Source organism: Pleurodeles waltl, chromosome 5 (assembly GCF_031143425.1).
Source record: "Pleurodeles waltl isolate 20211129_DDA chromosome 5, aPleWal1.hap1.20221129, whole genome shotgun sequence".
NCBI lineage: Eukaryota > Metazoa > Chordata > Amphibia > Caudata > Salamandridae > Pleurodeles > Pleurodeles waltl.
The window spans coordinates 95211286-95235056 of record NC_090444.1 but is presented as its reverse complement, the minus strand read 5'-3'; the positions used below and the strand labels follow the sequence as shown (position 1 = coordinate 95235056).

The following is a 23771-nucleotide window of genomic DNA, read 5'->3' as shown; positions in this document are numbered from 1 at the left end:
ATACGCTTTGCATGCAGTTGTTTGCTTATTATTTGAGTGTGCGTCTGTCTTTCGGTTCAGCTAGCATGACGAATCACGTCCCATTGATGCAGAAGAATGCATAACAAATCTTTTACTGCAAGCTTCACAAAGAAAATACGTATAGAATGAATGGTAGAGGAACCCCGGTTAGGCCTGTTTACACCTTTTCATGGAAGTGGTTCTGTTAATTTTCGAAGATCGGCAAGGTTAATTCTGGGAACACTTCTATGAATTGACGGAAGGAAGTGTCAGCTCCACCATTTCCCCAGGACTTCCCTTCACCAGGGTCCAGCCACTGGTCTTCATAGCAGTGAGGAGCGGGGACTGAACAGAACAGAAACAAAGCTGAAGAACCCTCGTGCTCTTCCCATCTCGCGAGAGCAGTAGAGTTGATACAGGTCTGAAGAGCCTGTCTCAGGTACCCACTTGGACTCTTCAGAAAGGTGAGATCTGTTACATGCTTCATTTTATTTCTGTATTTTATTTTTATAGCACCACGTGCCTCACTGGCTATCTAAAAGAGCTTCATGGTTAGTCAGCCATGATGTGGAGTGGCAGTGGTCATAATAAGAGACAGGGATTAGATGTCCGCTTCAGTTTAAGGCCGCCTGTGTACCCTTCTGCTTATCCAAGTCTGAGTGTATGAGGGTGGATTTGGATTTGTGGGTCTGTTAACCAGTGCTTAATTTGTAAATAAAAACGTGCCGTGCCCAAAGCTCTCCTCTAAAACACGCGGCTGCTGCAAAATTAAATGTGAGAGTTTGGAATACTGATGCAGCGTAATCGTGAAGCCATCTTGGGCCTCTTTAGTCCATTTACAGCCACTCCCTGCGCCTTCAGCTCGCTCCTGCAGCTTTCTCCCTTTGTGATGCTTATTCGTGTTTCTCTTTCTCCGTCTTTCCCGTAAGTGTTGTTTTCTCGCTTACTTTTGTAGTTTTGTGCGTGAGTCTACACTACATTTCGATTGTGTGTTTGTGTATACGTATTTGAATGTGGCTGTAAATTCAGATAAGTTTGAGTGCAGATGTATGTCTCTGATTGTGGCTGTGTACAGATGTATGTTATGACCTGCATCCGTAGGGTTAAACGTATCACTCTTTTGTCTCACACTTTATTAATTTGAACAATAATAGGGGACAATAACAAATTGCACAGATAGATGATTTGAACTGCGTGTAAAACCCATACCTTGGCGATTGTAAAACAAAGCCAATTCTCAAGGAAGATTGCACCGTGTAAGGTACTCTTTGGCCTTATTTAACCCCTGGAAAGGATCAGGCTTGAGTAGTCCACCATGTATTGAATTAAACCATTTGTATCTCTTCAGAATTGCCAGACAAACCGATGACTTTCATAGCTAATTTGAGGATTATGCCGCATAACACTTGCCCTGTTTGTTTGTAAAGAGGGCACCTCTATGCATGTATGGGTGCACAAGGCATTTTATACCGCAAACCTGGCCCTAATGCAGCAAAGCACAGTAGAGAGTGAAAAGCAAAAAAAAAAAAAAAAAAAGCCAAAGAACGCTTGGAGGCGTGCCTGGCACCTGCATCCTGAAAGCAGCACTGGAATGTGACTGCATCACTTTAGTGTTGTGATTTGGTATGGACGGTTCCATTTCTGACTGAGACCAAGACTGAGTTGCATATGGCTGGCTGACGCTACGGAGAGGTTTTAAAAATCCTCTAGTGCAATGCACCGAAAGATTTTTTTCCCCTCCCTCACCCATCTGTGACGCGCTGACTGTCACACCTTTTCCCCACCGAAGGATCTCCCCTTTCCATCAATGCCTTCCTTGCACTGTTTCCTGGCCATGAATCGCAGTGCAGCTGTGATCCATGGCCAGGAAATGGAGTTAGGGGCACCAGGGATCTTGTTTTGGAGGATCGGCAGCCGTGTAAGTAGGCCCCCGACTGTGGGGGCACAATTAAAAAAAAAAAAAGATGTTGGGGTTCTTCTGGGGGACGATTGCGCCCCCCAGATACTAAAATTACCCCTGGGGGAAATATATAATAATTAAAAAAAAAAAAGTGTTTCCCTGGGGTGTGGGGACGATCGCACCCCAGAGGGAATATTAAAAAAAAAAGAAGAAAATGTTGGGGTCAGCCCTTGGACTGACCCCCAATGGGGGCATTTTTAGGGTCGAGCGCAAAGTGCTCTCACCCTGGTTTAATCTCGCTGTGGGCTTTTAACCACACTTTGTCAAGCCCATGAGTTTGGTTGTTTTGTGGGCTTGCCTTTTAAAATTAGCTTGATTTAATTAGTGAAAGGCATGCATACGTCATGGCTTTTCCCGTGTTTAGCCCGTCTCAAGTGCACCAGCCACCTACAGAAAACATACGAGGCTCTGTGATTTCTGTATGGTTTCTGCACTACTTTTTCTCTTCATTTCATAGACAGCGCGATCTCACTGGGCAGTAGTAGAGGCTTTGCATGACATTGACCCTTTTACATGGATATTTGCACTTTTGCTGATAAATTTCACTTCAAGTGAACTTCTGTTTCCTTTTGTGTGTTTGCTTTGCGCTCATGGTGACCATCGGCTGGCTTATGTGAATCTGTTTTACTTTTCAGTTTATGTGGCAAGAAAAGTCCGGTTAGGAGTTTACAACGCTAATACCTTTAACTCGAGCAAAAGCAATACCCATTGCATTGCAAATGCTTGTTTTATACATGTGTGCTTTGCCATGGGGTCACGATCGGCCCCAGGGAAAGCACACATGTATAAAAAAGAAGTGATGTAGAGAATGAGTCTCTCTCTCTCTCTCTCTCTCTATATATATATATATATAAAATAATGAGAGACATCTTTCTATGGTATGGATATATATATATATATATATATATATCACTTTTTTACATGTGTATGTGTTGTTTTCTGGGAGCCACTATCGGCTCCCAGGGAAACTATATATATATACTGTATATATATATATATATATATATATATATATATATGTAGAGAGAGAGAGAGAGAGAGAGAGAGTTAGATTCTCTCTATATAGAAATAGATCTGTCTTTTGTCTAGTGGCAGTTTTGACGCCATAAAGTAGCACAGATGGTTTATATGCTTGCTACAAAGGATATACATGTATTTAGCTGAGTGGATTAGCAAAGCCAGGCGATACCTGTGCTTTAAAACAAATGAAATGTATGTGGATGGGGGCTATGGAGATATGAGGGGCACTTTTGCTGGGTGGTTCTGAGGGAATTAGAAGAGGAGGTCAAGGGAGGCAGAGGACCAAAAATGACTGTCCCACTGGGTGCCACCAGCACTAAAGGCTGTGATGATGGGTATGTGGTAAGGTGAAGTAATAGTGATAGTGTCTTTTTTTGATTTTTTTCAGTGTCTTCAGAGAATCTGCTGAATCAGAGAAGAAGCGAAGGTAAGGTGAAGACATTTACTATTGGACACATCACACACACACATGAGCAATTTTGTGACTCTGTCTGCCTTCTGCGTAGGCTAATACTTTAGAGGGACAGTTTAGCCAGTAGCAGAGATGGCGTCTTGTTGGATGACTGCTGCTCAAACCCTAACTCAGGTCATGGAGGATAGCTCTGAGGCAGGATCAGAGACTGAGACGGCATCTGAGGGAGAGGACAATGGGGCAGAAACAGGGAGTGATTTTTCAGTTGGCGTCCCATCTGACGATACCTCTTCCAGTGATTTTGAGGGAGACAATGAGGACAGTTGAGCTGTCCCTTCGCAAGCACAGTCTGTGCAGCGAGACAACAGCGGTGTTAGCCCAAACCAGACAGCAGGTGCATGCGGTGGCAAGCACAGAGAGTGTGCTCTCTTGGCAGCCCCCCAATTTAGTTCAGCTCCAAATTCCACCTTTTACGGGTGACGCTGGATGTAAAGTTGATACGGCCAACTTTTTGCCAGTTGACTACTTCCATATATTTTAGGATGTTGACTTCTTTCAGGAAATTGTGCAGCAAACAAATTTGCATGCAGACCAATTTCTGACGAAGCATGGAGGCACTCTAGGGCCCCGTTCTAGGGTACGGCAGTGGGCTCCCACTTCGCTGGCGGAATTGAAGATATTTTTGGGCCTTATGCTCAACATGGGGTTACTACAAAAACCCACCTTGCCGTCCTACTGGACGAGTTGCACAGTTTGGGTAACCCCCATCTTCGCACCATACATGAGCAGAGATCCTTTTTTGCTTCTGCAGCGCATGCTGCATTACAATGACAATTTTGCTGCATTGCCCCGGGACCATCCAGACCATGACAGGTTGTTCAGAATTCAGCCTGTTGTGGAACAGTTGTCTGCCAGGTTTCCAGAGATCTATACACCTGAAAAGAATATAGCAGTTGATGAGTCCTTGATCCTGTACAAAGGACGGCTGCTGTTCAGACAGTACATTGCGAGCAAAAGAGCTCGCTATGGCATAAAACTGTACATGCTGTGTGAGAGCTCTTCTGGCTATGTGTTTTCAAAAATGTGGTATTCTGATTCAAGTCTGCCTGTTCCTGAAAGCTGGGAAGATGGTGATTTTAGCACAGCAAACCCTTTGTTGAAGCCATTTTCAGGGAAAAACACATGCTTTCTTCTGCAGCCCTTTTTTCCAATTTTTCTGAAAAAAACGAATGTTAGAAAAAATGACGCAAATTTGGCATGCATAGCTTATGTGGACAAAAAGTTATGAAGGCCTACGCGCAAACTACCCCAAATAGCCAAAAAAGGGCTCAGTACTGTGGAAGGGTGGGTTTAACCAGCACTGTAATTGGAATATTACTTTATGTTTCATAATAATTTATGTTTCTTAATTTAAGATTGATATTTAGTTTGAATTTCTAAAAAGTACATGTACCCAGCTACAAAATGCAAATTTCCCCATATTAAATGTTACAATGTGCCTTATATGATATGATGTTGCAGTACCTCATTATACTTCAGAAATATTTTATACTATTTGTAGAAAATGTATATCGTACAATTCCTGAAAGAGTTTCAATACTTTACATTAGGCTAAGCATACTTTATTTCTTCTTCCAGAATGAAAGTGCTCCTTGCATTGTTTATTGTCTGTGTTGTGTTCTTCAGCAGCTCTGCAGGATACCAAGGTAATATTACTGTCAGATGACAGTTTAGATTTTCACAAACATGTACATTTAATGACCGATGAGTTATTGCTGTCTGAATGTAAAACAGTAAAATAAGATTTGACAATATACTATTTGAATATAGATCTTGACATGATGTGTTCCATTTATATGTTGTGGTTATTTAACATATAGAAAGATAATTAATATGCAATGTGTTCCATTGCATAATTCCTAACATCATATAAAACATCGTCAATTGTGTTATTCTTGATTGTATTATTTATATAATAATGTAATGGAGTTTATTTAGTGGTCCTCATTCAAATTAAAATGCCATGATTTGCTGGCTTAGCTAAGAGGATGACCTTCACATTCCCCAGTGAAACATTTAGGCCCATATTTTTGGAAAGTTATGGTTGCCTTAGCATAATTTTTTTGGCGCTAACTTAACTCCATATTTATATTTTGACGTTATACCCATCTTGCGGCAAAATATATGTTAGCGCCATTTTTAAGAAGCGCCAACCCACCTTCCGTCTCATTGCGACAATGATATGCAAGATAGGCGTTCCCTTCCTAAAAAAAGACGCTAGCCCCCCAGTGCCATATTTACTTCCCGACGCTAAAACGACACACACCTAGGAGGAGGACCTAAAGAATGGCACTAAACCAGATTAGCGTCAAAATTTAATGCCTGGTCAGACCAGGCATTAAAGTGATGGTAGGCCCATTTCTTTGGAGAAACACCACAGAATGGGCACATAGATGCCCACCCCAACCCCCACCATCACCACCACCCACACCACAGGGACAGTACTGAAGGAGGGAGCCCATCCCAGGTAAGTTTAAGTGTATGTGTGTTGTGTGCCACTGGGGGTCCCTTACATGGGGCCCCCTAGCTGGCACTGGGTCTGTTGGGGTTGTCCTTGGGACACTGGTCCCCTGTGGTGGGCATTGGGGTTGTGGTAACGAATCCGGTCTTTACTTAGAAAGGAGTCTTCTTTTTTTTGGCTCCTTGTGTGTCAAAAAATGAAGCTAGGCTGACTCGCGGCAGGTATTTTGCCACTAATCAGCCTACCGTAATTTTTGACCCACTAGCGCCATTTCCCTTAACGTCGTCCATCACCGGCTAGTGTCTTTTTTTGAGACGCTAACCATTTTTTAGCGCCAACATGCGTCTTTTTAAAATATGGCGCACTAATGGTGTTAGGGAATGGCATTAGCTTGCGTTAAAAAAATGATGCACAACAGCGCTAGCGCAGCTGTGTGCCATTTTTCATAAATATGGGCCTTAGTAGTATGTACGTAACTTTTTTTCGCATACATTTTCAAAGCTGTCATTAACTTACACTGACGTTCTAACCTTAACGTACCGTGACAACTTAGTATTGAGTACTTGTTTGAAATACGCATCACAAAAGAGATGCTTAATAGTGTTTAAATGTGTAGAAACTGTTGCATCGTTATCATGATCAACAAACTTTATTTGTCTTATTAGGTCATAAAAGTACATAGTTTAAAAAAACGACAATTAATGTACATGAACAAAAAAACTTAAAAGTAGGCAGGAATATCATATCTAAAACAGATCTCATAATCTGTACATCTTTATAAAAACGAAAACATCAGATCACAGGGTATTTTACAGAGTCACATATCTATTTTCTAATCACCAGCGCATAATGGATAAAATATGCCACAGCAGCACACAGTTCCATGTTGCATAATTGTTGCAAACACATTAAAGCTTCCTTATGTAGTCTAATATTAGTGGAGCGCAAAGTTGGTACCAAGTAGCGTTTCCGTGTGTAGAAGTACAACTGACAAAAAAGTGTGAAGTGGACTGTGCTTTGAGACAAAGCATTATCACATGGACACTTTGGGAGTGTAGAGTTCCAATCAGCCTTTCTAGGGAATTCCGCTACAGAATGTATTGTGCTAAAATGAAATCTTGTAAGATAAACCTAGAATTAACATTACCCCCTTCGCTGCCAGGCCTTTTACCCCTCAGGTGCCAGGCCTTTTTTTGGCTATTTGGGGCAGGGCACGCTTAGGCCCTCATAACTTTTTGTCCACATCAGCTACCCACGCTAAATTTGCATCCTTTTTTTCCAATATCCTAGGAAATCTAGAGGTACCCAGACTTTGTGGGTTCCCTTAAAGGAGACCCAAAAATTAGCCAAAATACAGTGAAAATTTAGTTTTTTAAAAACAAAATGGAAAAAAGGGCTGCAGAAGAAGGTTTTTGTTTTTTTCCCTGAAATTGGCCTCAACAAAGGTGTTGCAATGCTAAAATCACCAGCTTCCCAGCTTTCAGGAACAGGCAGACGTGAATCAGAAAAATAAAGTTTTCAACACAATTTTGGCATTTTACGGGGACATACCCCATTTTTATGTTTTTTTGTGCTTTCAGCATCCTTCCAGTCAGTGACAGAAATGGGTGAAAAACCAATGCTGGATCCCAGAAACCTAAACATACCGTACAGAGGAGTGGCGTGCAGTGGAGGGGGTAGAGTGGAATAACATATTGTAGAGTAGCCTACAGTGGAGTGGTGTACAGTGGAGTGGTGGAGACTGTAGTGGCATACGGTGGAGTGGGGTCGAGTGTAGTAGCATACAGTGGAGTGGCATCCAATGGAATAGTGTAGAACAGAGTGGTGTGGAGTGGCATAAACTGGAATGGCATTCAGTGGAATAGCATTCAGTTGAGTGACGGAGTGGAATGGCATAGAGTACAATAGCGTATAGTGGAGTAGCATATACAGGAATAGCATTCAGTGGAATGGCATACACTGAAGTGGCGTATAGTGTAATAGCGCAGAGTGAACTTGTGTAGAGTGGATATGCGTACAGTATAACAGCATAGGGAGTTTAAGTTTAAGTTTAATTTTAAAGGATTTCTAAAGTGCATGGCTAACCGAAGGCCTCCCAGAGCTACAGCAGAGACAGAACAGACTGCAAGGGAGAGGCTTATACTGTGAACAATAGAGTCTTCGAACTCCTATGGAAAGGGAGTTCTTGGCTATCTTTACGGAGCTCCAAGGGAAGGGAGTTCCAGAGATTTGCAGCTTTATATGCCAAGAATCTGTCCCCCACCTCGCTTTCTTGAGCCGAGGGACCTTAATCAGGGGGGATGTCGAAGATCTGAGAGACCTGTGGGGGATATAAGGCGCTGCGATCTGCCTAAGAAAGCCCGGGCCCCTATTGCATAGGGTTCTGTGCAAAGTACAAAGAGCTTTGAAGTTGATCCGTTGTTCTACAGGGAGCTTGTGGAGGGGGGCTAAAGCGGATTTCGTGGACAGGTGTCTAGGAATATTCATAAGTAAGAGCGCAGCGGCATTCTGCACCACCTGCAGTCTCTTTAATACATATCAAGGTGAATTCAGATAAAGGACATTCCCGTAATCCCTGCGTAAAATTATAAGAGCCTGGGTGATGAGTCTTTTGGCTTATGAAAGTACCATAAAAACCTCTCTAAGAAGTCTTAATAAACTGAAACAAGTGGCCTCGAGCTTTTTAGATTGGTAGTCCATGGTAAGACGGGAGTCCAGCCAAAAACCTAAGCTATTTATATTTTCTTTTGGCAGAGGCAAGTCTTCCAGTTCTTCAGACTGGGGAAGGGGCCTATGGAGGACATAGTTCCCCACTAGCATTACGTCTGTTTTGTCTTCGTTTAATTTGAGTTTACCGTCGGCCAGCCATCTGGCTACTGTTTGGAGGCAAGGTGTTAGACTGGGCTGATCAGAGCTAGAATTAGTGGAGAATGAAAAAAACAGCTGAGTGTCATCGGTATAGGACACTAGTGACAAACCATAAGGTTCTACAATCTCAGCTAATGGAGACATATAGATATTGAACAGGGTGGGGCTCAGGGAGGAGCCCTGGGGAACCCCACAGCTGCGAGAAAAACTATTGGAAAAAAGGAATGATCAAGGACTTGAATGGTCCTATCCCCCAGGAAAGAAGAGATCCATTTCAAGGCGAGCTCCTTGATGCCTGCATGAGAAATTCTTTGAAGCAAAGTGATGTGGTCTACGGCGTAAAATACCACGCTTAAATCCAATAAGATGATAGCCGCAGAGCCCCTGAATCAAGCCGTCGTCGTTAGTCTTCCACAACTGCCAGAAGGGCAGTCTCAGTGCTATGTTGGGGTCTAAAGCCCATTTGAGTATGATGAAGGATCTTGTGGTCCTCAAGAAAACACGACCGATGTCGATTAACACTGGGGAAGTGGCATAGAGTCGAGTGTTGTATAGTTTAGTGGCGCAGAGTGTAATAACACAGAGAAGTAACGTACAGTGGAGTGGTGTACAGTGGAGTGATTTAGACTGGAGTTGCGAACAGTGAAGTAGGGTACAGCGTATTAGTATACAGTGAAGTGGGATACATTGGAGTGGCATCCACAGGAATAGGGTAGAATGAAGTGTCGTAGAGTGCAGTGGCATACTTTGGATTGGCATAGAGTGTTGTAGGGTAAAGTGGAGTGGCATACACTGGAATAGTGTACAGTGGAGTGTTGTAGAGTGGAGTTTGCATACAGTGGAACAGCGTAGAGTGGAGTGGGGTACAGTAAAATGGTGTAGAGTGGAATAGCATATTCTGGAGTAGCATCCAGTGGAGCGGGGTAGACTGGTAGAGTGGAGGTGCGACAGTGTAATAGCATAGAGAGTAGAAGAGTACAATGGAGTTGCAGACACTGTAATAGCATAGAGTTGAGTCTCGTACAGAGGAGAGGCATAGAGTGGAGGGGCATAGATTGGAATAGTGTGTAGTGGATTAGCAACAGGCAGAGTGGTATTAAGTGGAGTGGCATAGAGTGGAATGGTGTATGCTGGAGTGGCGTATACTGGAATACTGTAGTGTGGTGTGATATGTAATGTGGTGAATACAGTGGAGTTGCATACGGATGTGTCTGAAATTTAGCAGCAATGTAGATTATGGTGTGCATTGCCCATCCATCACCATGTGTGACTCAAGGGTACTGCAATACTGTAATACAGCTAGGTTATATTTTGATATAAGTAGGCATATTTTGAACCACAGTAACTTTGCGGTATACTGTAGTACATGGTGATGAAACGCCTGTATATAATTGGGTAATGGCTATTTTTAGAAATTAAACTATATTGTTTTACTACACTTTGGCTGTGTTCTGTGTCAAGGCATTTCATGTAGGTATGTTGTATTGTAGTTCCTTGCCTATTACCACTTTAGCAAAATGTTAATAGGTAGGTAAATGTACATTTTTGGAGATATTTTTAAATAGGTTTATGAAGTACTATGCTAGTACCTAGTGAGTACTGTACTTTTTAGGACATGTTTTTTTAATTTTCTTTAAAGTTGTACGGTATGTTTTAGGTTTTTCTGCAGTACTCCATACACTTTTTTTTCACAGAATTAAATAAGTTAAAAAATTTAAATACACTGCACTACACTATATGTGTGAAACATAGTGTATTTTCAGTTTTTGAGATGTTTATTTATTTTTCTTTTTTAAAGTATTGTGGCACTTCCTAGTTAGTACCGCTGTACTCTGTTATATTATTTTTAAATGTATAGAAATTTATAATTATTTCCCTGACCTATTACCACTTTTCTAAAGTGGTAATGGATAGGGAAAATACATAAAACCTAGTAAATATCTAAGGCCTTAAGCCAGAATACTGGCAAAGTGGCTTCAAAACAACATGACTGCCTTAAAGTTTTATCCAATCAGAAGATGACCAGTCATTGCCATGTACAACGGCAGCGGCCAGGTCTCATGCCGATTATTTTAATCTAACGGGGGAAGCATACAATGCTTTACCCTGTTACAAAAAAATACTTCCACTTTTATTCCACCACCCCAAATCCCTCCCATCCCACCCATGCACTGACCCCCAGGAGGTGGGAGGAAAAAAGAGTGCACCTAAGTATGCATGTGTATTTGGCCGGCCGTTTCAAGCCAGCCAAACATACATGCAGACTTAGGTTTCTCCAGCCCAGGTGTGTTGAATAGCCGGGCTGGTGAAACTGCAAAGACCCAAAGGCTGTGTCTGAGAGGCAGTCCAAGCCACTTAGACCAATACTGCTGCTGCTTTCATGCTAGGTTTAGCATGAAAGCAGTGCCAGGATTGCTGGGGAGCCTGTGCTGGTGTAGCAGTGAATGCTCGGACACCAGAAGAAGAGGAGCAACGAGTGAGGCAGCAGGAGACGGCACAATGCGAAGAGGTAAGGTTTTTAAAAATTATATTTTTATTCTCCCCCCTCAATCCCTTCCCCCTGTCTGCCCCTCCCCTTGAGATTTACGACACTGAATCTAGAACCTATTATTAGCAGCCAAACACGTGGTGCTTTAACTGTGTAGCACAGCTCAGGTGTCCTTGATGGATCTGTGGCTGCAAAGAGTTTGGCCTTTTCTTGGAAATGAGAAATTAATCTAAGATGCCCAGCACAAAGCTAAATGTTCTAGAACATTGCAAAACTCTATGGTTCAGTTTGTCAATATTTTGTGTGAGGATAACGGGGCAGATTTGTCCCAAGATGTTGTAGATGCTGTATGTGTTGGCCCAATACTTTGGAATTAGAAGAGATAGGAGGTCATGGCCAATGGTGGGGAGCACTGCTATGTTGCAGCAGATGAAGGGTGAACTCGACTCAGGTACTGAGAGGGCACTGAGAGGGTGGGCACAAGATATTGCTGATAGACAGGTAAGAGGGTTGTGTGAAGCAGGGGAGTGTGGCGTTCAAAGGACATATGGCCTTTTGAGAAGATGGTAATGTCTAACACACTGCTGTATTTTTATATGGAAGAATAATGGAACAAAATACTAAAGACTAAGGTGGTCATTACAACCCTGGTGGACGGTGTTAAAGCGGCGGTAAAACCGCCAACAGGCCGGCGGTCAAAAAATTGCAATTACGACCGTGGCGGAAACCGCCAACAAAGACAGCCACTTTAACACTCAGACGGCCACAGCGGTACAAACAAATAGCGCGGAGGACACCGCCAACAGACAGGCAGGAGACAATGTACCCCCCACACTATTATGACAGGCCAATCCGCCACCTTTTCCGGGGCGGATTCAACGCGGATAAAAACACGGCGGAAACAGGAATTTCGAAGGGAAAACGCTCACCTCTACACACTCCACGAGGAACGAGGACACCATGGAACCGGAACTCCAAATCCTACCTGCGATAGTCTTCCTGCTCCTTTACCAGGAGCACGAACGCCGGTGGTGAAGACCACGGTGAGTACTGCACCTAAGACACAGGGGAGGGGGGAGGGAAAAAACAGGGACACACACACGCAACACCCCCACCCTCACCCACTACAACACACACACTAATGCATATAAATACATCACAGTTACACCCCCCAAACCCCCCCGGAAATATGCAAAGACCAAAGAAAATGAGTGTAATCATCGGAATATATTACAAACAAGCAGGCAGAAATATATATATATATATATACACCATGTACAAACTATATACCAGGCATAGTAGTCCTGGTACTGCACAAAGAAAGTCCGTGGAACACTGGGACCACACAAGATCCCCGACCATGACGGAGAGAACACTGCAGGGGCCTCAGACAGCAAGAAAACAGGCACCTCAGGGGGAGGGAAAGGGGGGGCACCTCAGCCGGTTGAGTACACGACGCCAAATCCACGAGGGGGCCACATGCCCACTGTACTGTCCTGGGTAGTGCAAAGCCACAGTCTCTCAAGTCTCTACAGTGGGTGGATTGCCCACTGTACAATCCTGGGGAGTGCAAAGCCACAGTCTCACACGTCTCTGCAGTGGGTGGGTTGCCCACTGTACAATCCTGGGGAGTGCAAAGCCACTGTCTCTCAAGTCTCCCAGGTGGGTGGTTTGCCCACTGTACAATCCTGGGGAGTGCAAAGCCACAGTCTCTCAAGTCTCTACAGTGGGTGGTTTGCCCACTGTACAATCCTGGGGAGTGCAAAGCCACAGTCTCACACGTCTCTGCAGTGGGTGGGTTGCCCACTGTACAATCCTGGGGAGTGCAAAGCCACTGTATCTCAAGTCTCCCAGGTGGGTGGTTTGCCCACTGTACAATCCTGGGGAGTGCAAAGCCACAGTCTCTCAAGTCTCTACAGTGGGTGGGTTGCCCACTGTACAATCCTGGGGAGTGCAAAGCCACAGTCTCTCAAGTGGATGACAGTCTCCACTGGTTCTGGAGGGGGCATGGTGCCCAGAGTGCTTCATCCTGTGAAGGACAGAGGTAGTGGATGACAGTCTCCACTGGTTCTGGAGGGGGACTGGTGCCCAGAGTGCATCACTCACCCCGTGACGGACCCAGTTGTGTCAGTGCCCCTGCCGCTCATGGGCTAGCGGTGCTTGAGTTGGCGGTGCCCTGTTCAGTGGTGCTTGAGTTGGCGGTGCCCTGTTGAGCGGTGCTTGAGATGGCGGTCCTTCATGGACCAGCGGGGCTTTTGCTGGCGGTCCTTCATGGCCCAGCGGGGCTTTTGCTGGTGGTCCTTCATGGCCCAGCGGGGCTGGTGCTGGCGGTGGCCTCCTGGGCAGCTGTGCTGGGGCTGGCGGGGGCCTCCTGGGCAGCTGGGCTGGCGGTGGCCTCCTGGGCAGCTGGACTGGGGCTGGCGGTGGCCTCCTGGGCAGCGGGGATGATGGCGGTCTTCTCCGACGTGCAGCTCTCCCCAGACTTGCCGGGTTTCTTGTGGCCCTTCCCCACCTTGGAAGGTGTCACAGCTGACTCCACACTCCCACCGGGACCCCTGGGAGCGGCTTTGGTGGCTGGAGTTTACCCCTCTCCCGCCGGGCACTGGCCAACTTCTGATGCTTCACAGGTGGGGGACTGTCTGTGCTGTGGCTCCGTGCCACACTGGCTGTCCTTGTGGCCGGTGCACTCCACATACCGGTGACTACAGGCACCACTGGTCCCGGAGATGTTTTGGCTGAGGTGCTACTTCGGGACCTATGAGATGGATGGGGTGGGGGAGGTGTGGGAGAAAAGGTCAAGGGTGGATGGGAAAAGTTTTTGGGACACACTGGGACGTGTAGCTGGAGGGGGTTTGGGAGTGGAGGAAGAGGTGGTGGTTGTAGGAGGTGTTCATTTGCTGACTTTGGGTGAAGGTGCATGCGCTGGAGGCTGTCGTGAGGTGGATGGCTGTTGGGTGGGTGTGTGCCTGCGTTTGTGTATCGTGGGAGGGGGCGTCACAGACACACTGGGAGAGGACACAGGGAACGTGTGAATGGTAGCGGGGGTGGTGACTGCACGTCGGGGAGCTCCACTGCGGGGACAGGAGCTGACACCAGTGACACGGACTCTTCCTCTGATGGGAGCTCCCTTGTGGTGGTGGCAACATCTCTGCCCCCGCATCTACAGCTACAGCCGCCACCCCCCCTACCAGCACCGCCCTCCCAGCAGCCCCTCAGCCTTCGCCCCATGCCCGCTCACCCAGGAGGGTGGGCATCACCTTCGCCCCAGGCACCTCAGGCCCTGCCCCAGTCACCCCTGCTGCCCTCAGTGAGGAGGCCATTGACCTCCTCAGGTCCCTCACTGTTGGGCAGTCTACTATTTTGAATGCCATCCAGGGTGTAGAAAGGCAGTTGCAACAAACTAATGCATTCCTGGAGGGCATTCATTCTGGTCAGGCGGCCCTTCACCAAGCTTTTCAAACTCTGGCCTCAGCACTGATGGCAGCCATTGTCCCCGTCTCTAACCTCCCCCTCCAACTTCCTCCAACCAGACCCAATCCCCTGTACCTCTGCCTATCCCAAGCACAACATCAGACCAGCCTGCACACACCTCAACACACAAGGGAAGCTCAGGCAAACATAATCACGCCTTCTGTCCCACTGGTGAATTCTGAGTCTGTAGTCTCGCCCACCAGGGCCATGTGGGATGCAGCTCCCTCGTGCTCCGGTGCCACTGCTCCGCCGCCTGATGATGCTAATGCACACAAGAACAGGGAGACCACAAAAAGGGGGGGGGACGACAGAAGAAAGGCATGTTGAGTGCATGGACTACCACTACCGTTGGCGGACACAACAGACACAGAAGCCCCCTGCACTACGCGGCACTCTTGGGCTCCACTGTTTAATTCCTGGAAAATGGCCTACAAGGCTATGGACAACATCTGCACACATAGATGACACAGGGGCATGAATAGCTGTACTTGGCACTCTGCAGAGGTGGGGTGGGGTGCCACATGGCCTGCCTTACGGAGGGGCCTTGCCTACGGAACTCGCCCTGGCCTAGGGAAACCCACAGCCCACCTCCCCCACCCAGACACCTCCACTGTGCGCAAAGTCAGCAGAATGAGAGTGTACTCACCCCCTTGTGTCTGCTGTGATGCCTTCAAGCGCCCATCCAACTCCGGGTAGGCCACCGCCAGGATCCTGAACATCAGGGGCGTCATGGTGCGACGGGCACCCCTCCCACGTTGGGAGGCCATCCCCAGCTGAGCCTCCGCCGTCTTCTTGCTCCAGTGGCGAATGTCCTCCCATCTTCTCCGGCAGTGGGTGCTCCGTCTGTGGTAGACCCCCAGGGTTGGGGACGTCCTTGGCGATGGCACGCCAAATATCTTTCTTCTGGTGGGCGCTGACCTACATGAAATGTACAGGGGAAGAAGAGAAGTCATTACCAACTGCACCGTCAAAGTGATTGGCCCCCATCCCTACCTTTGCCATGTGGCACATGCATTCACCGTCTTTCATGCACGCAGCACTCTGCCCCCTTCCTTCTTACATCCAGCCCTCTCCACACAGACATAGCCCATACAACATGCTCCCTGTGTACTTACCTGTTTGTCTGGAGGACCGTAGAGTAGCGTGTACTGGGGGAGGACCCCATCCACAAGCTTCTCCAACTCATCTGATGTGTAGGCAGGGGCCCTTTCCCCAGACGCACGAGCAATTGTCTCTTCCAGACCAAGGTCACAGCAGCACTTGCAGTGTAGGTCCTCTCCTGTCGAAGATCAGGTATTGAGTGATTGAACAGATAGAAAATGGCGGTCACGTCCGCGGCGGTGCGTACCGTCACTGCCGGCGTACATCGTCATTGGCTCCTGGGACCCATAGGGTCCAATGTTAACCAATGCAGCATTGCGTCGCAGTCTTCGACCGCCTACCGCGACGGTGTACAACGCCAGCGCAGTTACCTCACATCCCATTGTCCCACTTTAGAGGTCAGGCAGCCGCCATTTCAGGGGCCCACATGGCTTCATTTTCAACTGCGTCACACATACCTAGGCCTAGATTCAACACACATACAGGCCACCTTTTGTGTATGATTGGTGTTCTGGGTAAACTGTGGGCACGTACCACGACATTTGATAATCACCTACAGGCTTGACCGTGCCACAATCCAGGAACTGTGTACCCAGTTGGAGCCAGACCTGATGTCAGCAATCCGCCATCCCACAGGAATCCCCAATCAAGTGCAGTTGCTGTCAGTGCTCCATTTCCTTGCAAGTGGGTCATTTCAAACAACTGTGGCCATGGCATCAGGGATGTCCCAGCCTATGTTTTCCAACGTATTGTCCAGAGTGTTGTCTGCCCTTCTGAAACACATGCGGAGCTACATCGTTTTCCCTCAGGTGGAGGATTTGCCTACAGCGAAAGGTGATATCTATGCCCAGGGACATATCCCCAACATCATAGGTGCCCTTGATGGGACCCATGTGGCTTTGGTTCACCCCCCCCCACAGGAGTGAACAGGTGTACAGCAACCGGAAGAGTTATCATTCTATGAATGTACAGATGGTATGTTTGGCAGACCAGTACATCTCCCATGTGAATGCCATGTTCCCTGGCTCAGTGCATGATGCTTACATCCTGCGGAATAGCAGCATCCCTTATGTGATGGGTCAACTCCAGAGGCACCGTGTGTGGCTATTAGGTGAGCACCTGGAAGCAAGTCAGTGGGAATGGTTGTCTGGGTCTGGGGTTATCCCTCCAGGTTAGTGTGTGTCTAACAGTTGTCCCTCGCCATTTGCAGGTGACTCTGGTTACCCCAACCTGTCATGGCTACTGACCCCAGTGAGGAATCCCAGGACCAGGGCAGAGGAACGCTACAATGAGGCCCATGGGAAAACTAGGAGGGTGATCGAGCGGACCTTCGGCCTCCTGAAGGCCAGGTTCCGGTGCCTCCATTTGACAGGTTGATCCCTATTCTACTCACCAAAGAAGGTGTGCCAGATCATCGTGGCCTGCTCTATGCTTCACAACTTGGCTTTGCGATGACAGGTGCCTTTTCTGCAGGAGGATGGTCCAGATGGCGGTGTTGTTGCAGCTGTGGAGCCTGTGGACAGTGATGAGGAGGAAGCAGAGGAAGAAGACATGCACAACAGGGACTCAGTGATCCTGCAATATTTCCAGTGAGACACAGGTAGGAATACAAACCTGCCTACTATATGTACTTTGACACTACTACCTCTCTCCTGTCTGTCGTTTTTACCTAGTGTATGGTCACTGAATTGTCACTTTCCCTTACGATTTCACAGTTGTGGGTCCCACTGTGAGACATCTGCTTAGATTCCTCATGGACTACAGCTGTGTGACATAGGTATTTTGACATTACTATTTAAAAAACATTTTGTCACTGTAATTGCTAATACACTATTTCGAAATCACAGACAGACTCCAGATCATTTTGTGCTTTAGGTGTGGTTATTCAAATGCCCAATATTGGAGGGGGTAGTGAAATGGTGAGGGGTGATGGCGGAGGAGTGTCCATGACAGAGTCCAGTCAATTAGTCTCACAGGTGCATCGCCCATATGGGGATAGGAAGTGGAGCTGGGGCAGTTTAATTATGGACAGGGTGACAAAGTGGGACAGTAGGATAACAATCAGGGTGGTCTCATTTCTTGGCGGGGGTCTTGGCATCGTGCTCTGTCTTTGTCCTGGATCTCAGGGACCGTTTGCAGGGTGGTTCTCCGTCTGCAGGGGGTGGGGTGCTGGTGTGGTGGTCCTGTGGCGGGGCGTCCTGTCCACTAGCGCCGGCGGAGGTGGTGGGCAGTTCATCGTCCATGCTAGTGTCAGGGGCCCCTTGTAGTGCCACAGTGTCCCTCCTGGTGTTGAGTACTTCCTTCAGCACCCCTACGATGGTGCCCAGGGTGGAGCTGATGGTTCTGAGTTCCTCCCTTAAGCCCATATACTGTTTCTCCTGCATGCGCTGGGTCTCCTGAAACTTGGCCAGTACCGTTGCCATCGTCTCCTGGGGGTGATGGTAGGCTCCCATGATGGAGGAGAGGGCCTTGTGGAGAGTGGGTTCCCTTGGCCTGTCCGCCCCCTGTCGCACAGCAGCCGTCCCAGTTCCCCTGTGTTCCTGGGCCTCCGTCCCCTGGACCGTGTGCCCACAACCACTGACTCCAGGTCCCTCTTGTTGTTGGGGTGGTGGGTTATCCTGGGTTCCCTGTAGTGGTGCACACACAGCTGATTGACGTGTCCTGGGAACGGAGGTATGGGCCCGCTGGGTGGGTACTGTGCTGGTGTTGCCAGAGGGGGGAAGGTCTGTGGTGGCCTGTGCCTGTGTGAGGGGAACCGACTGTCCAGAGGTCCCTGATGGTACGGGCTGGTCATCTAGATCCAGTTGGACAGAGGTGCTGTCATCACTGTGGGCCTCTTCTGTTGGTGGTGTGGACATGTGTGGACCCTCTTATCCGGTGACGTTGGGTAGGGATCCTGCAGGGGTATAAAAGGATGTTTATTAAATCTGTGTGTGTAATGGTGTGCAATGGGTGGGTGACCGTGTACCCCAGTGCTAGCATTCCTGTGTGGGAGCTTGTTTGATGATGGTTTTGGGGGTGTATGGGTATGTGCAGTGGGCATGCTTTGGTGATGGGTGTCCATGCTTTGTTGTTGCATGCAGGGCTTGGTGTTGGGATGTGTGGGTTGTGATGTTGGGACATATGTGAGGAGTTGGGGTGCTGGGGGTGAGGGTGGGGGTATGTGATAGCATGCAGGTAGGGTGGGGGATGTAATAGTAAAGCTTTGTCTTACCAGAGTCCATTCCTCCAGCTACTCCTGCGAGGTCCTCAGGATGCAGAATCGCCAAGACCTGCTCCTCCCATGTTGTTAGTTGTGGGGGAGGAGGTGGGGGTCTGCCGCCAGTCCGCTGAACCACCAGGTGGTATCTTGAGACCACGAAACGCACCTTCCCCCGTAGGTCGTTCCACCTCTTCCTGATGTCCTCCCAATTTTGGGGTGTTGTCCCACTGCATTGACCCTGTCCACTATTCTTCGCCATAGCTCCATCTTCCTAGCTATGGAGGTGTGCTGCACCTGTGATCCAAATAGCTGTGGCTCTACCCGGACGATTTCCTCCACCATGACCCTGAGCTCCTCCTCCGAGAAACTGGGGTGTCTTTGCCGTGCCATGGGGTGGTGTAGGTGATGTGTGGGTTGGAGTGTGTGGTGATCAGTGTGGTGATATGTAATGGTGTGTTGTGTGAGGTGTATGGAAGTTGTGTGGGGGATGGTGTTGTGTGCCTGTGGATGCTGTTGTTCTTGCCGGTGGTGTCTCTCTCTGGCCTTGTTTCGGAATTTTTGGTAGTAGGGGTTTGTGGGTGATGTGGGTGTGTGTTTTATATTGTATTGGATGTGTGGGAGTGGTGTGTGTATGTGTATCAGGTGGGTGTATTTTGAATTGTCCAATGTGGCTGTGTTTTGTAAGAGTGTGTGTATTTTGAGCCAATGGAATACCGCGGTTGAATGACTGCCGCGTGGATTTGTGTGTCGTGATAGTGTGGGCGTATTTCTGTTGGTGTGACGGTGGAGGTTTTGTTTTCGCCAGTTTATCACTGACCTTTGGTGTGGTGGACTTGTGTGGGTGTCTGACTTTTGGCAGATTCCGAGATGTGGGTCATAATAGCTGTGGCGTAATTCCGCGGCTGCGGCGATGTGTTGGCGGTCTTCTGCACGGCGGTAAGCGCCTTTTACCGCCAATGTTGTGATGAGGGCCTAAATGTAGTAATATAGAGATGTGGGTACAGGTGTGTATATTAGTTAAAGAAGTGTTTTGCATTGCTAAGTAAAAAGAGGTTTAATGCTGGCCCGGGCACCTGTACAAAGATGACAAATTACTGAATGAAGGGGATAGAATGCTGATGGAAACATTAAAAATGTGAAACTGTGATGAACAATATCTTGTTTGATGTGTCATATTGTCAGAAGATGAAAAAGGGTTTCCCAACAGTGTGCAAAACAATGTCAATGTCACTCTACATATTATTATTTTATTTTTAGAATGTGATAGGGCAGTTGAAGGACATTTAAATGCACTATTTCAGATGGATGTCTCTATGTAGGTCTATATAGATATTTTATAAAAGATGTCACATACTGCAGAATGCAACAGTGCGGAAGTGCCCGCAGCTACCAAGGAGTGGGGCAGGACTATATTGCCCACAAGCCCTGTGAGTCAGCTGAGAGGAGGAGGGGCCGTGGATTTATGCAGGTGAGGGGCTATATATTGTGGTTTCCCTGCCCACGGCACAGGACGCGCTAGCAGCCACCAAAGATTGGGGCAGGACCACATTGCCCAAAAGCCCTGTGAGTCAGCTGAGAGGAGCTTTCCTAGGCCAAGAGCGGGCCAAAGGCAGCCTGTCTGTCTCTGCCCACATCTGGATGAGGTTGGGCTGGGCCCACGCTTTTGGTTGGTTGACTATCAGTGGCTGAGAGGAAGGCGAAAGGTATAGTCATGTGAAATCTTTTTTGGGTGTCGATATACGCCTGGTTCTCTTTGCAGTACAGGCAAGACGATCTTCTATTAAGGCTATCATCGATTATCTGACCACTGCTATGAGGGCCATCAACCCAGAGATTGGCTCGGTTGAAGGTGGAATTTGTGCTGCAGGAAAGCCTCATGCAAGGTGCATAAGGCTCATTCAAGTCCGTTAGGATGCCAAAGTATAAAAACTGTGAGTCCCGCTGTCAATCTATTGGGCAAGTAATTGGGTGAAGCGCAGGATGCAGCGCTAGCTCATTTTGAGGGAAAATCTGGAAAGGGGGATTTGTGAATTTAAAGAGGGTGGCCAGCTAAACATCCCCCCATCTAAAAGGAAAAAAGGAGTTGTACTCCCACATGTGACTTTGTGGTCGCTCCAACCTTAGTCCTGAAATTAAAAAAGGAGAAAAAGGTTGTTCTATGGCCATCAAAAAGAAACAAACTGTTAACTTGAAGGTCCTATCTGTTAAAGATCTACAAGATTTTGAATAACAACTCCCCATTCAAACTGGATTGACAAATTGGAGGCTATGTTTAAAGACTTTTGTGCTACAGTTGTGCCAAATTTGGAAAATCTAAAACGCAAATTAGATGAACTTGTGGGAAACCAGCCAAATCATCCCAGTTGAGGCGAAGATGAGCACAAGGGGCAGGCTGAGAAATCCGTTTGAAAATAACAGGGATTAAATAACTGGTATTGGTGAAGGCCAGAGAGTCTCTGAGATTATGAAAAATACTTTTTGGCAATTACCACCGTAGTGTACTCCGTACATAATAGTTCTAAAAGATGTCCCATCTTTATCATCATCTGCAAATTAAGATTATTCAGGTTTCAAAAATAAGACAATTCACTGGCTAAGAAAAAAGCTCTGGGAGACCCTATGATTTCTCAGCTGAGGTTCTATTGGTAAATAAACCCCTGGATTGGCCCAGGCAAAAAGGAGGCAACTGGAGACTGTGATTATTAATTTAAAATTCCTTAACATGGTAATCCACTCCTCAATTGTTTGTATAATCAAAATTGAATTCCAGGATCAATTCAAGCGTTACATCTGGAGTATTTCTGCAGACCCTCGGTTCTCCTAATTTATAATGCCACCCAAAATGCCACTCCCCATAATAGAAAGGTCAACATTTAATTTGGAACTCTGAACTTTTTTTTCAAGTATTGGTCTCCCTGGAAGATTTGGACTGACTTTGTCCCACAGTTGATTTAGTTGCCCAGAACTGTTCCCAAACTGATGTACCACAAAAGGGGGGGGGGGGTAATGAGTTTGGGGTGTGAGGTGTTTCCCAAGGGAAATTATGTGCTGGGCTTAGGAGATCCTGAGGACACACCAAGGTGAACTGTGGCTGATCGACTAGGGCTTACGATTCTCTCATGGAACATTGCTGGCATTGATTCGAAATTATCATATCCTGACTGGTTCCCTGTTATTAATGACACAGACATTGTGTGCTTGCAAGAAACCTAGTCCATTGAGAGATTTAGCGTAATAGTTTCAAACCCTGTGTAGTGCAGCTGTGCCACCTTGGGCAGGAAGAGCTAAGGGAGGTCTAACCATCTTTCGTTCTGTAAAACAAACCAAACTGGTCTATCTGTCAGAATAATTTGTTTTACACTGTATTTCCAGTTGGTGTGTTACAGATCCCTTACTCCTTTGAAATTATGTTAGCCAACTTTTATAATACCATATTTGACACAAGTGTTGCCACTGTAATAGATGAACTTGAGGACAGATGATGAAATTTAAAGATGGTTACACAAAAGAGACACTAGTAGTTTGAGCACAGGATTTTAGTATGCAACGTTTTGAAAATAGCGAACCATCAATTTGTGGAACACAATTGTTGGAGGGGACAGGTATGCTACACTTTCAGCATGTCCCATATGGGAGGCCTTGAATAGGGTTTTAGTGACCACTAATTAGGCATTTCCAAAGAATGCAGCACCCCTACCTCCTATCTACAGTAGGGCCAATACTGGTGGTAAGATTGAGTTTATTATATTGTCCCTGGATCTAACTGTATTACTGTTGGATTATATTGTCATAATTTTCTATGTAAGTGACCAAAATGTGCTTGTTTTGGTACGTGATTTACACCTTTCAGGTGGTACAGGGCAAAAGGAGAACTTGCCTTGTACACCTTCACATAACAAGGGCATTAGAATAAAATTGGGCAGAATAGATAAGGAGGCATTTTAGCATAAGCTTCTTAAAGATAATAGCCAAGCAATTATATTATTGACTTCCTTTGATGAAATCCCCAGAGAACATACTAGCAGCCTTTAATGCCTTATGGACTGCTACAGATGAGGGTTTTACTTTATATAAAGTATCTAAAAAGTCACCACCTCAAGGTTGGTTTAATCAGTCCTGTACAGCGGCTCATAATTCTTTTTAATTAGCACTGTCCAAAAATCCAGCACTCTAAGGAAGACATTATGGGGGTCATTACAACCCTGGCGGGCGGTGTTAAAGCGGCAGTAAGACCGCCTACAGGCTGGCGGTCTTTTTTTGAGTATTATGACCATGGCGGTTACCGTCATGGTCATCCGCCGCTTCTCCGTTCCGCCCGCCAGGGCGGAGACGACCGCTGGGCTGGAGACCTGGTCTCCAGCCCGGCGGGCGTGACAATACCGCCGCCGGTATTTTGACCCGCCTTACCGCCGTGGATTTCCAGCGGTAGGAACCGCCATGAAATCCATGGCGGTAAGCACTATCATTGCCAGGGAATTCCTTCCTTGGCACTGATAGGGGTCTTCCCCACCCCCACCCCGACTCCCTCCCCTACACCCCCCACCACCCCTGCCACCCCCCAAAGGTGGCAGGGGCCCCCTCCCCACCCCGACCCCCGACATTACCTTACACATACACACCCGACACGCACGCAGGCACCACCAACACACATACACGCACACACACCGACATACATGCCAACATCCACACACGCAGTCAGACACGTACACCCACATTCACACATTCACT

At 47.1% G+C, this 23771-nt stretch overlaps 1 protein-coding gene across 2 annotated transcripts in view; it reads left to right on the top strand.

Annotated features, from left to right (window-relative positions):
• Window positions 1–315: 315 nt before the first annotated feature.
• LOC138295407 (fucolectin-like) overlaps window positions 316–23771 on the top strand; it is a 105227-nt gene continuing 81771 nt past the window's right edge. The window contains exons 1-3 of one of the 2 annotated variants that reach the window (XM_069233679.1): window positions 316–464; window positions 3369–3407; window positions 5031–5098. In XM_069233679.1, the coding sequence (XP_069089780.1) occupies window positions 5032–5098 (67 nt within the window). In that variant the 5' untranslated portion in view covers window positions 316–464; window positions 3369–3407; window position 5031. The remainder of the gene's footprint in view (window positions 465–3368; window positions 3408–5030; window positions 5099–23771) is intronic. The other variant, XM_069233678.1, reaches the window with a different exon arrangement.